This window comes from Bombyx mandarina, chromosome 04 (assembly GCF_030267445.1).
Source record: "Bombyx mandarina strain Sakado chromosome 04, ASM3026744v2".
NCBI lineage: Eukaryota > Metazoa > Arthropoda > Insecta > Lepidoptera > Bombycidae > Bombyx > Bombyx mandarina.
Genome location: NC_143211.1, coordinates 17,058,295 through 17,070,475, shown reverse-complemented (window position 1 = coordinate 17,070,475; position 12,181 = coordinate 17,058,295). Strand labels below are relative to the sequence as shown.

Sequence of the window (12,181 nt, the reverse complement as noted above, 5' to 3'; positions counted from 1 at the left end):
TTTTTGGTTTTGCGCTCGGCTCGAGTAGTCGAGAACTTGAATTGAGAAAAAATAAAGTAATCCAATAAATTTAACAAGACTATCAACTCTTTTCGTGGCTTGGCGTCGCCGTAACGAAGCCGTCTCCACCGGAGCTTACCCTCTAGCTATTGATGATGATCTAGCTACCTCGGTAGCTCCACTAGCTCTAACTAGCTCTAACTCTAATGCACATGCCCATTCTCCGCTTACAGCCTGGAAGTTTTTTATGGCCTTCGTAAGTAGACCATCATACGAACCATCTGTTGGTGAGTGCTTACTGTCGCTCATAAAAGTCCACAGCGTCAGGGGCACAGGCAAGTCGTTGTGTGCCAATAAGAACTCTCCCTTAGAAGCTAGTAGACAAATTAGACAATGAAATAAATTTACAAAAACATTTATTTTTCATATTAAACAAATCTATTATATTTTAATTTGGTATGTAAACGTTCGTTGCTAATTCACAAGCAAAGCCTTTTCAAAAGCTTTTCAGGTGATTTTAGCAGACGCCTACGTAATCTATTGTAGGTTACAATACCACATAACAAAGTTTTAAACTAGTGGGTTACGTACAAAACGCTATTTCTACGAAATTCGTTAACATTTACAATTTGTACAGTCGCGTAATAAATACGTAAGGTTAATAAAAATACAAAATATTTAATTTGACTAACATATCTTGAGCATAACTTACTAACAGCTTTATATAAATACTTGAAGAGTCAAATACTTTTGTATTTCCCAAACGTATACAAAGAAATATATTTATTTTTACATAAAATATATTATAGTTCATAAACTATAGTCATAACAATAGAGAATTCAAACGATACAATATCTCAGGACAATGACGTTTTAACACGACTGTACTTACGATAATTTTACAAAAATGTCGCATTTAGGCCGTTTTAACGTTTATTTTATCACATTTAGCGTTACGATCACAATACACAACGTACAATATACTCGTAGTCTTCACGATTTACATACATTGTATAAATTGCATTACGTTGTTTTTTTAAACTGTGTAATTTGAATATTAAAAATCATTTGTGACTTTTAAATTTGACCTCCATTTTATGCTAAGAACCTAACTTTTAAAAATTGGAAAAACTAGAATCCTCAAACGAAGCTAATTAAAATTGGCCTTTGAAAATAAATACTTAAAATCCACTTGACAAAATAAAATTCAAATGTTTCACGGCACAATTCACACCAAAAAGCGGTTGTGGCTTTTCTGAAGATATGCTTTGACTCTTCGATATCTATACTACGATATTATTATTGTATTAGTTTAGTTGTGCGCTTTGCAATTGTTCATTCGACGAACTACCATCTTTTGTTATTAGGCGTAGAAGAACACCTATAGTATTTCAAGGGCGGCTAAACAGCCCGTAATCTCAACAATGCGTTCCAACAAGTCGACAGTGGGGGGACGTCGAATCCTTCAAACTAGAAAGCATGGTTGCTTCGTCATATAAAAGGTAGACGCGACGAGTGGGATCATGGCACTTACTTGAGTTCATTACCTAATTGGTGTCATCAACCCAAAATAGATATGACATTAACGATATTTTACCAGACCATATCCGCTTTATTGCTGCGTATATTCACTTTCAAATTGCGCCACAGTGGACGTCTGTACTTCTTCCGTACGCTATACATACTCGCCAATCGCATGAGATGTTCAGTAGGAGACATGAATGCCCCATCCCATGGCCCATGTCCTGGCTTCTTCAGCGGACAGTCCTTTCCAAGTTATTACCGACAAATTTGCGAACCGAGCGCATGTTTCGCACACGTATGCTCTTTACAAAGTTGTTGTACTTGATATGAGAAATTAAGTTAGTTTGTGTATTTAATTCACGGATCGACAAGTTTTTATCACCGACAACTAATGGATCGGCGAGTAAATCACTAAGCCTTCCCGACAAATGATTTTTCTATTTTAAAAATAATATTTCTCCTATTATCTCCTATTATAGTTTATGATATAGAAAATGAATTATTAATCTAAGATAATGACTAGTTACAGATATGTTTGGGAAAGTGGTTTAGGATTAGATTTACAACTAATACGACTGAACTAACGGTCAAGGGTTGTATCTAACGTGCTATTTTATTGTATGTATTTATTACTCTACTATTTATTTCATAATAAACACGCATTGAGTATCAAACACATTTTGTTGTGTTGAACCGGCTCCTATTAAAAAAAGCGCTCACTCGCCGGTTCAAGTTGCTGGTTATCAAAATTTAACTTAACGTAAACATAAGTTTATCAACAGTCGCCCGTCATCCAGGTAGCCTATGCGGCTTCACTCACAAAGCCGTCCTCTGATCGTAGACTATGACCGCATCAGCGTCTAAGAACTGGCTGTGGGACTTGCTGAGAGCTATTATCGCGGCGTGTTCGTTTCTCATTCTGTTCTTGTATTTCTTGCTGAGACTCACCTGAGACACAAAGTGAATACGCATTGTTCGTTAAACACCTCACTGTGTGCTTAATGCGAGTTTTTTGACGTCCTCGATAGCGTAAAAGCTAACTCAACTTTTTTGTAAACAATTGGAACGTTTACCTACGTGTGCCGCTAGGGGCGCTGTTGTGCACTAAGCACAGCGAGTCGACCCGCGGTAATTTTACACCAATATAATGAATTATATTTTCTAATAGAATATTTCTTAACTAATACTCCATTGTAATATCATACTCTCAAACCTAAGGCGAAGTTATATGTAAGTACATTTGTAAATTTTTTTTTATTGCCCTTGTAGGCAGACGAGCATACCTGATGGTGAGTAGTTACCGTCGCCCATGGACTTCAGCAATGCCAGGGGCTGAGCCAAGCCGCTGCCTACCATACATGCATATTTATTGTGTCTTAGTAGCGTCTGAAGGATTTACGTATTGGACACAAGCAAAATGAAACTAACAGCTGGTTGATATTACAGTTTCTCCAGTCTACAAAGAAAACTGAGCAATTGTACTAGACGGAATTTAAATCTTATTAATAGATGCGCAGCGATGTACAGCGATGTGCGACGAGATACAGCAGTGTACAGCAATGTTCAGACTAGATGGGCTATAAGCAGTGTTTTTGGTGCGAGTTTTTTAACGTTCTCGATAGCGTGAGAGTGATTTTTTTTTATTGCTTACAACGTAAATGCGCCACCCACCTTTGAGATACAAGTTCTAAGGTCTCAAGTATAGTAACGACGGCTGCCCCACCCTTCAAACCGAAACGCATTACTGCTTCACGGCAGAAATAGGCAGGGTGGTGGTACCCACCCGCGCGGACTCACAAGAGATCCTACCACCAGTAATTACGCAAATTATAGTTTTGCGGGTTTGTTTTTTATTACCTTCGCGTAGAGCTGCTGCAGGTCGTCCTCGGTGGACAGCGGGCGCGGCTTGGGCCGCAGGAACGCCGGCAGGGACCTGGTCTTCAGCGCGTCTACACTCGCACCACTGTCTATTTCATCTAGCACTAAAACCGAGTTCAATAAGTTTTAAAGCCTTTTTGGATTTACCAAAATTACATTTATCAGAGGAGGTTATCAGAGTCCACAAATATTGAAGTGTGTATACTTATATATTATAGCATAGCATGGCATAGTATTTAGTATATAACATAATTAATAGGTGTAATCTCGCATGTCCCCCTAATAAGGCGGACCACCCAGAAAGATAGGCTTCTTCTTAATTGTAAACTAAGATTAACATGATAATTAAGCATGGAATACACGCAAGAAGACCTTTTCCTTTAACACCTCCTAAAGTACGACATTAGATACATGGCGACCCTGCCAAAGTACAACATTACAATATCACGACATCCGCCATAAGGGATTAACTAGAAGGCTCATTCGATGTACCACTATTCCATTCATCAAATCGGTACACATAACGGTTACTCGGTAGAAATAGGCAGGATAGTGGGTAGGTAGGTGGGTGATAGGTAGCCTACCCTTGCTAACCTGTATGCTCTACCACTAATAACACGCAAACTTTCGTTTTTTCCAATAGTTTTACGATGCTTGTCCTTAAACATTAACCGTCCGTCCACTCGCCATAGATACCTATTTGGTGACAGTGGTGCCTGCCCTAGAGGCTCTCGTATAAATGGGTATAAGCGCTTTAAGCATTGATCCAAAGCACTCCACAATAAATGTCACTCATCACAAATAACGATACGGATTTATGAATTTCAACACTGCATGCTCCTCAGTAGGCAGCGCGTGCAGATGGGACCCGTTACGTAGCTATCACATCGACGCTTGAAAGGCAAACGTGACTAAGCGACAATAACTGCTTTATACATAATTGATAGGTAATAACCATATTCGATGCGAAAAAAAATATATATTTCTAGGTCTATTAAAATCATTTCAATACTACAGCTAGATTCGTTAAAATAGAATTTTTGTTCAAGTATTTCAACTTTAAATTAGTCTACTGTAAAGTTCACGCATTGTCGCTTAGTCACGTTTGCCTTTCAAGAGTCGATGTGATATGGAACATGGTCGTGCTGAGTGGTAGAGGACGCACTGGAGCTGGAGGCGTACTGCGTGCTGTGGTGCGGGAGCGGAGGCAGCGCGGCGGGCGGCCGGGCCGGGACCCTGTTCACGTAGCAGTGGGAGGACTGCGCCCTCCTGCCCTCCTGGTCTCCGGCGTAGCTGGCGGGGCGGGACACTCGCTGCACCTGTACCTGTCCGAACCAGAGCCATTCGTACACTCGGTTATGCTTAACTTCAACTATTGAAGTGCATTCGTATGTAGCGATGCACCGGCGTTCGAATCCCGCAGGCGGGTACCAATTTTTCTGATGAAATACGTACTTGACAAATGTTCACGATTGACTTCCACGGTGAAGGAATAACATCGTGTAATAAAAATCAAATCCGCAAAATTATAATTTGCGTAATTACTGGTGGTAGGACCTCTTGTGAGTCCGCACGGGTAGGTACCACCGCCCTGCCTATTTCTGCCGCGAAGCAGTAATGCGTTTCGGTTTGAAGGGTGGGGCAGCCGTTGTAACTATACTGAAACCTTAGAACTTATATCTCAAGGTGAGTGGCGTATTTACGTGATAGATGTCTATGGACTCCAGTAACACTTAACTTAGTGAGCTGTGAGCTCGTCCACCCATCTAAGCAATAAAAAATAGTAACATTTTGTGCTATTTCTATATTCTACCATTGTTACGGAAGCGCCAATCTTATTTGTTCGTATTTCGACGTACCTATACTTTTCATTCACAAAGAATGTGCCTTTTACTACTCTACTCATCATAATTTGAATGCTTTTTACTCAATCACACAAAAACGATTGAACAGTTTTGAATGATATTTTATCCAAAGATATAACCTGAATCAACACACAGGACGCTTATATTATGATCAATGAAACGAGTCAGTCTGACTCCGTATTAGCGATGTGAACCGATTACAATTTCTGGCTCCGGTTTATTACCGGTTTTTTTCTCAAAAAACCGGTTTTTTTTAAGGTATTTTTAGGTTTTTTCCATAAAGGCTAAATAATCACTAAATAAAACAAATTTACGTACAAACAAAGAGTTTTCTTCATACAATTAATTGGGTGAGCATATTTTATATAGGCTTTTAATGATCATATATATATTATCCAATAATAAAAAGCATTTTATTTTTGATTTAATACTATTGTATTAAATCAAAATTTTGATGCAAGAGGCATAGTTGGTCCACTGCGTCATTCAGAAGCCTGCTCCTTCTGGATGTTAGCACGTGCCAGCAATTTCGGTGTGGTTTACTGTGGCGGCTTCAGTCTCAATATACATTCGCACTATATTCACTGCGGCCGCCGTGGCATTCGGAATATCCCGTTTTCGCGAATGCAAAAAATCCAGAATACCACGCTTTTTAAAATTGTTTGTTTGTTTTTTCTGGCTGTTCCGATGATAAAGCGAGAGTTGAAAATTCTTCAAGAAGATTCCCCGGTTCACGATGCACCATCTCTTTTGCAGACAACATGTGCTCTGGTTGGCGAAAGCCATTTCTGAGTGTTGGGTGCAGATATGTGGATATTTGGGTCACAGTCCTCATTTCGTACGCTAAAAGTCTACCAACCATATTGTGGTTATTGCACTGTAGATTTTAAATGTAATGCACGGTAATTTGATTCTGAAACACGGTTTTTTTATATTTGTAGCTTGTATATTTAATCTGGTAGCACTGGTGTGAACTGTAAATGTAAAGCGTAAAAAACCGGTATTCTTAAATAAAAACCGGTATTTATCGGTATGTATAAAAACCGGTTTTTCTCCGGTTTTCTTCGAACCGGTTTACATCCCTACTCCGTATATCCGACATAATAATGACGAGAAATTGACGAGCAGTTTATCTGATTCATAAATCATCACTGTCACTCGATAAAAGCATTTTTTTTAATGCGAGTTTAATTTTACATCTTATCCGGCTATCCGCCGTCGGCGAATAAGGCTAATAGGGTCGGCGGCGACCGGGGAATATCGTTGACAAATAAACTAAATAGGAGCGGCCAGAGGAAGGACTGAATACAATTAAACATGAACTCATCTCAGTGATGGATTTACGCCTAGGCCTAGGCCCTAGGGCCGCATGATTTGCGGGACAGAAAAATTTGAGAGACGAAAAAACAAGTAGGTACTTAGACAAGCTTTGTAGAGTGTCACCTTTTTAGGAAGGGACAATTTACTTCATGTCATCAGATCATGGGATAGGGGCGTTCTAATAATATGAAGACGCACGGTCGCGTACCGTTTTAATGTGGGATCGGAATGTCATCCCTCTGTTGAGGGTCCCAAATTTATAAAGTTTATTCTAGCATTAAGGGCGGCGCGATAAACAGGGCCTAGGGCGGCATCAAACTTAAATCCATCATTGACTCTTCTGTAAAACAGTAAAGTACATTGAATCCATTACAAACCTCTGCATGTTTCATTCTATAATTGTCTTGATTACTGTATGCATGATTCTCTTTGATAGTGTAATTTTCTTTTAGATATTGTTCGTCTGAAAAAAAATTATCTATTTTTATTAAAAACCAATTTTTTTTTTCATATTATTTTTACTAAACTTACCTAATGATTTCTGATGACGAGGCATTAGGCGGCAGTAACATATAATAACTAACAAAATAAAAACTCCGCATACGCCACCGATAAGCCAAGATAACCAAACAATTATAACACGACCCTGGAATTAGTAAAACAATTAGAAGACCGCGTATACTATTAACAAATTGCATTTATCGATTATTTTTCTTCACTCACCTGCAAAAACATTTCACTTTCTGACACAATAGCGAAAAGCGCCCGTGCTTGTTCCCTTACTGTTAATTGTTCTTAACATTGTAAATAAAATACTATATTGAAATCCTACTTAAATCTATTTAAACTATCTATATTAAATACTAAATGAGCTAGGACAAAGAAATGTCCATCTTTGGATATTTTAATGATCGCGCCTGCGCGCAAGTGTCGTTGCAACTAGCGTCATCTTACTCCTGTGGCGACGTCATTTTTGTAACTTTTAGGCATTAATGATCTAATAAACTCACTAGATGGCAGATATGAGTTCTGACTCAATAAAAAATGTAGCGTACTTTGAAGCAGTGCTTCCACTTTTAGGGAATTCTCCCTTTTTTAGGGAAAAATAGCTGATATTTTGGATGATAAAGACAATTTAAAAAATACCAGGATTTAGGATATTTCGGGGTAAAAAGCAAAGCCTATACTAGTAACTGTTGTGAATTTTAAAATAAACGATAATTAAATTAAAACAATGAACATTTTATTTTATGGAGAGAGAATGACATTAAATCGAGTTGACAAGTAAAAGAATAAAACAGAGTTGTGTATAAAAACTATAAAGGTTTGATTCAACAGTAACCCTCTAGTAAAGTAAATCATAGATTAAGCCACTGCTTTTTCTTAGGGATTCCCCAGAATCCCAATAAGTATAATCCGCCAAATCTTTATTTACCTATTTTCGTTGATGTCACCAGAACTTACTTGTATTGTAATATACAGGTACTTCATGTACCATGAAAGATTATCATGGTAATTTCATTTACGAAAACCTTGTAATTGTCATTTCACTTTTGCTAGCAGTTCCTTCTTCAAAGACTGAGGTGGAAAGATTATTCAGTGTTCTCAAATTTAAAAACTGACAAAAGAAACAGGCTTTCTAATGAAACCCTGAACGGCTTGCTTCATAGAAAGTTCCCAACTTTGCCAGCAAACAATTGCTCAATTTTAGAACCGAACAGTGTTAGGTTGTGCAGCAAAAGAATATAAAAGCAATGCGTCGACTTCCTTGAAAATTCTAATCCTATAGATCTATGATCTTCTGGGGGCGTTTATATTATATATACCTACATTAAATAATATGCTGTGGTTTATTTTCTGTATTTTATTTACGCTTTCTATATGAGTCGTCTATTATCAAAGGTGGCAATCTGTGCATTTGGACAAAAAAATTTTATTGATATGTCAATACAGATTTATTTGAATATAATCGTCTCCTTCAAAGAATACGGTTCAAAACCTGCATTAAATAAAGGTTAATAGTTAACCTGTTATTTATCTAAGATGTCGTTCCGAAGAGTTTTGTGACTGCCAATGGAATATAAAGTCAATAATTCGTTTTTCTGATTTACCAATCATTGTCCAAAAGTCAGATTGCCGGCTTTGATAATAGTCGACTCATATAAAGGATTTATGAAAGTTGTCTAGGAAATTTTAGGGTAAATTCAAAAGAAACTAGGGTAAAATGTGTTAAAAAAAACGTAAGTGGAAACACTGCTTTGAAGTTTTCAAAATTCCAGGGCCGTAAAACAATCTCAAAAAAAAAAAAAAGTTTTCAAAATGTCGTAACGATTTAATTTTTTAAATCGTTTTTTTTTGGTCTTGGTGTGAGTTATTTTACGTTGTAGTATTAATTTAGAGCAACTTTTAGCTTTATGAGAATATTAGACGATTAGACATTGAGAAACTCTGTTTTGAATTCTCTTTAGACATAACTTGGCTCCAATACTTTTTTCTTCGTTAGCGTTTCGTAAGCCTGTGTAACTATTTTCATTTCTTACAGAATGTTTATTATTAAAAATCAGCATGCCTCGAAGATCGAAAATGAAATGCTATTTCGGATGCCTTGATAACGGTGAGTTTACACTATTTTCCCGGTATATTATTTGCTAACATAATTATTATTCATAATATAATTAAATGAATTAGCACCAACTAATGGTCCTTCCTATTTCTGCTGCCTAGCTATCATATATGTTAAGTTTTGATCAAAACAGTCGGTATTAAGTCTCGTACTATCACACACACACCTCAGATAATAAAATTGTCTCGAGTGGGTGGAAGTATTTATGTTTTGCAACTCAGCGTATTATATGCTTATTGTCAAGTGGGCCCGAACTAGTTTTTTGGAATGATCAATCAGTCATGCTTTCCTGTTTAAATAAAATACAGCACAATTGATCTCACATCCAAAGCTAGATGATGGCATTCACGTTTTGTTTCCTGGTGTTTGATAACTAAGTTACACCAAGTGGCCTGTGACCACGTTCATCCTTCTACCCAATATAAAATAATGTTTTTATTTTTGTAGACAAAGGTTTGATAATGACAAAATTTTATGGAAAAATTATAAGGAGCACTAAAATGTCTGAAACATGAAAATATTGATGCACTATATTTGAACCAGAACGTGTTATGTAATATATTAATTTGTAAGTAAGATTACATTAACACTAAATTTTTCATGGTCGTATTTTTTCAATATTTGTTACATACTTAAGATACTTTGTTTCTCCGTTTCAGAAGAGAAACTGATTCAGCAAGGAACGTGAACTCTCAAGGGATCTTAATTTTTTTTAAATATGTTTATAATTGATAAATTAATAATTGAAATAGTTCATAAGAACTAAATTGATGCCAATTTTGTTTTAAAATAGGTTGTTTAGTTCTTATAGTTATAGTATTACGTTTGAATAGTTGTAATTAGTAAGTTAGTAATATATGAAAATACTGATATAAATTTTTGTAAATAACCTTTTGTAAATTCTACGAGAAGATGATTTTAATTAATGATCAAAAGTCAACGGTCTTTAAAAGCATTATTTGCAATTATTTAGATTTACTGTGGAATATATTTGCTAAGTTGTGTTTTCTGTATGAGCAGATATAAATGAAAATGCCCAAACATGATTATGTTTCTTACATTTTCATTATGTGAAATCAATATGCTTGTGACTGAGTATATTAATAATTTATTAAAACTTAAGTGATAGACAGCAACCCCTATGGCACTGCTGAAGTTTATAAGCACTGGTGACCACTTATCATGGGCCGGGTTGCGTGCTCGTCTGCTGTTGAGTGCAATAAAAATTTTCGAAACCCTTTCTATTATTTAGATGTAATATTAGTGTACATTTAATTTGGATTAAAAGATAAATTTACATTTTATGTTTGCATGTGTATGTTTATAATTCATTTGCATGTAACGAACACCAGTTTCTTTTTTAACAAAATGTAAACTAATGGTTTGTAATGAATGTAATTAACTTTAAGATGATTTTCTTTCAATCTGCTGTTTGTTTCATCTAGTATTACCAAAGCTAAAGCATCAGAAACGTCAGAATAGAAATAATTTAGATAGGGAATAAAAGTATAACTAATGTAATCATGTCTAAGATTACTATAAGCGTCATTAAGTACAAACTATCAATATTTAAGAGTACTTTAAATCATCATTACATTTTTTAAACATTTTTTGTTTTTCAAATCATGTAATAAAACGTTTGTGCAGAACAAAATGTCACATGTTATGAACATGATTGTGGGTTAATCGTTTCTTAAATTTCTAAATGTTTATAAGAATGCTAAGAATAATTTAGTATTCACTTTAGTGTGTGTATTATCTCTACAATGCTAGTATAAATGACAATTATTGTATGACGAAGCATAGGTAGTGTTTATAGATGTAATATTTTCATACAAGGTCATGATCTGTCACGATCAACTTTAAGCAAGAACTGCTATAGTTAAGAAACAAATTTATTAAATTTAATTCAAATTGTCTACTATGTTTGTAATGGAAAGCTGACATGTTTATATTTCGCACAAATGACTTAAGTGACATTGAATGATTTGATTATCTAGACTTAATTAACTTTTAGATAACTTTCGATTTAATGTTATTAAGTACTCTAGTAGGATTAATCTAGAGGAGTTATTGTTATTCGAAATTTTATACAATTGTACGTTCATACTATCTTTTAACAGTAAATTGTTTGTAATATAGGGAAATTAAATAGCTTACAGAGAATTACAGCTTTTTATTTAAAAAAACTGTTTTCTCTCTGTATGAAAAGGTCTTATCGATTAGAATGCTGAACACAATCAAACGTTCTTTAATATTTCATAAGTACTACCGGGAATTTCAGCGATTCTAAACGATAAGATTTTTTCATAAAGAGAGTTAATTATAAAAAATATTAAAATTACTAAAAAAGCCACCTGGTGGGGGGTAGGGAGACTAATAATCGACAGCAGCGACGCCTGCTGTCCTGGGCTCTAACTAAAGCAAAAATAAAAATGAGAGTTGCGCATCTATCTCAAATATATTAAGTGTATAATCTATGCACTGAACTGCACCTCGTATGACCTTACGCTTATAGCTTGACACAAATATTACGTGTATAATCTATGGTTCCAGTACCTCATTTATTATTACAGCTCGACCAAGCTAAGTTTGCACCTCGCATCGATTACGTCATACTGCCGCTTAGGTATGGTCTGAAAATCAACCTTTGCATTAGACGGCTTTAGCTCTAGCACTAGGAGTAGGCTTAGGGACCCCGGTAACCGTACTCGTCGAACTCGAAAAAGAGGTCGACGTGCAACCTAACCCATACATCAGCCCGGATACAATCACCAGATCTTCTCAGGGGGTCGCGATTCCGATCCGGTAGTAGATTCATTCGCGAAGCAATTGCTCTTGAGTTGTTAGGTCTCCTTCGGAGGCGCTCGGGCAGTTGTTAGCAAACCCCACCCCTCCTGGGTGAGAATTTGCTCGCCCACTTGTCCTGGTGAAACTGGAAAGGCCATCGGGCCACCAGTAATCATTCAAT

At 36.2% G+C, this 12,181-nt stretch overlaps 1 protein-coding gene and 1 long non-coding RNA gene across 2 annotated transcripts; one reads left to right on the top strand and one right to left on the bottom strand.

The window, feature by feature from the left end:
* Positions 1-399: 399 nt before the first annotated feature.
* LOC114253303 (uncharacterized) lies at positions 400-7,559 on the bottom strand. Its single transcript, XM_028188132.2, has 6 exons — positions 7,311-7,559; positions 7,119-7,233; positions 6,965-7,050; positions 4,568-4,727; positions 3,382-3,506; positions 400-2,472 (listed from the first exon to the last, which is right to left on the bottom strand). Exons 1-6 carry the CDS (start codon positions 7,320-7,322, stop codon positions 2,341-2,343), a joined length of 630 nt encoding a protein of 209 aa, XP_028043933.1. The 5' UTR covers positions 7,323-7,559; the 3' UTR covers positions 400-2,340.
* Positions 7,560-8,091: 532 nt separating this feature from the next.
* LOC149503204 (uncharacterized) lies at positions 8,092-11,376 on the top strand. Its single transcript, XR_016323023.1, has 3 exons — positions 8,092-9,201; positions 9,658-9,778; positions 9,870-11,376. It is a non-coding gene; the product is annotated as an uncharacterized LOC149503204 (long non-coding RNA).
* Positions 11,377-12,181: the final 805 nt, after the last annotated feature.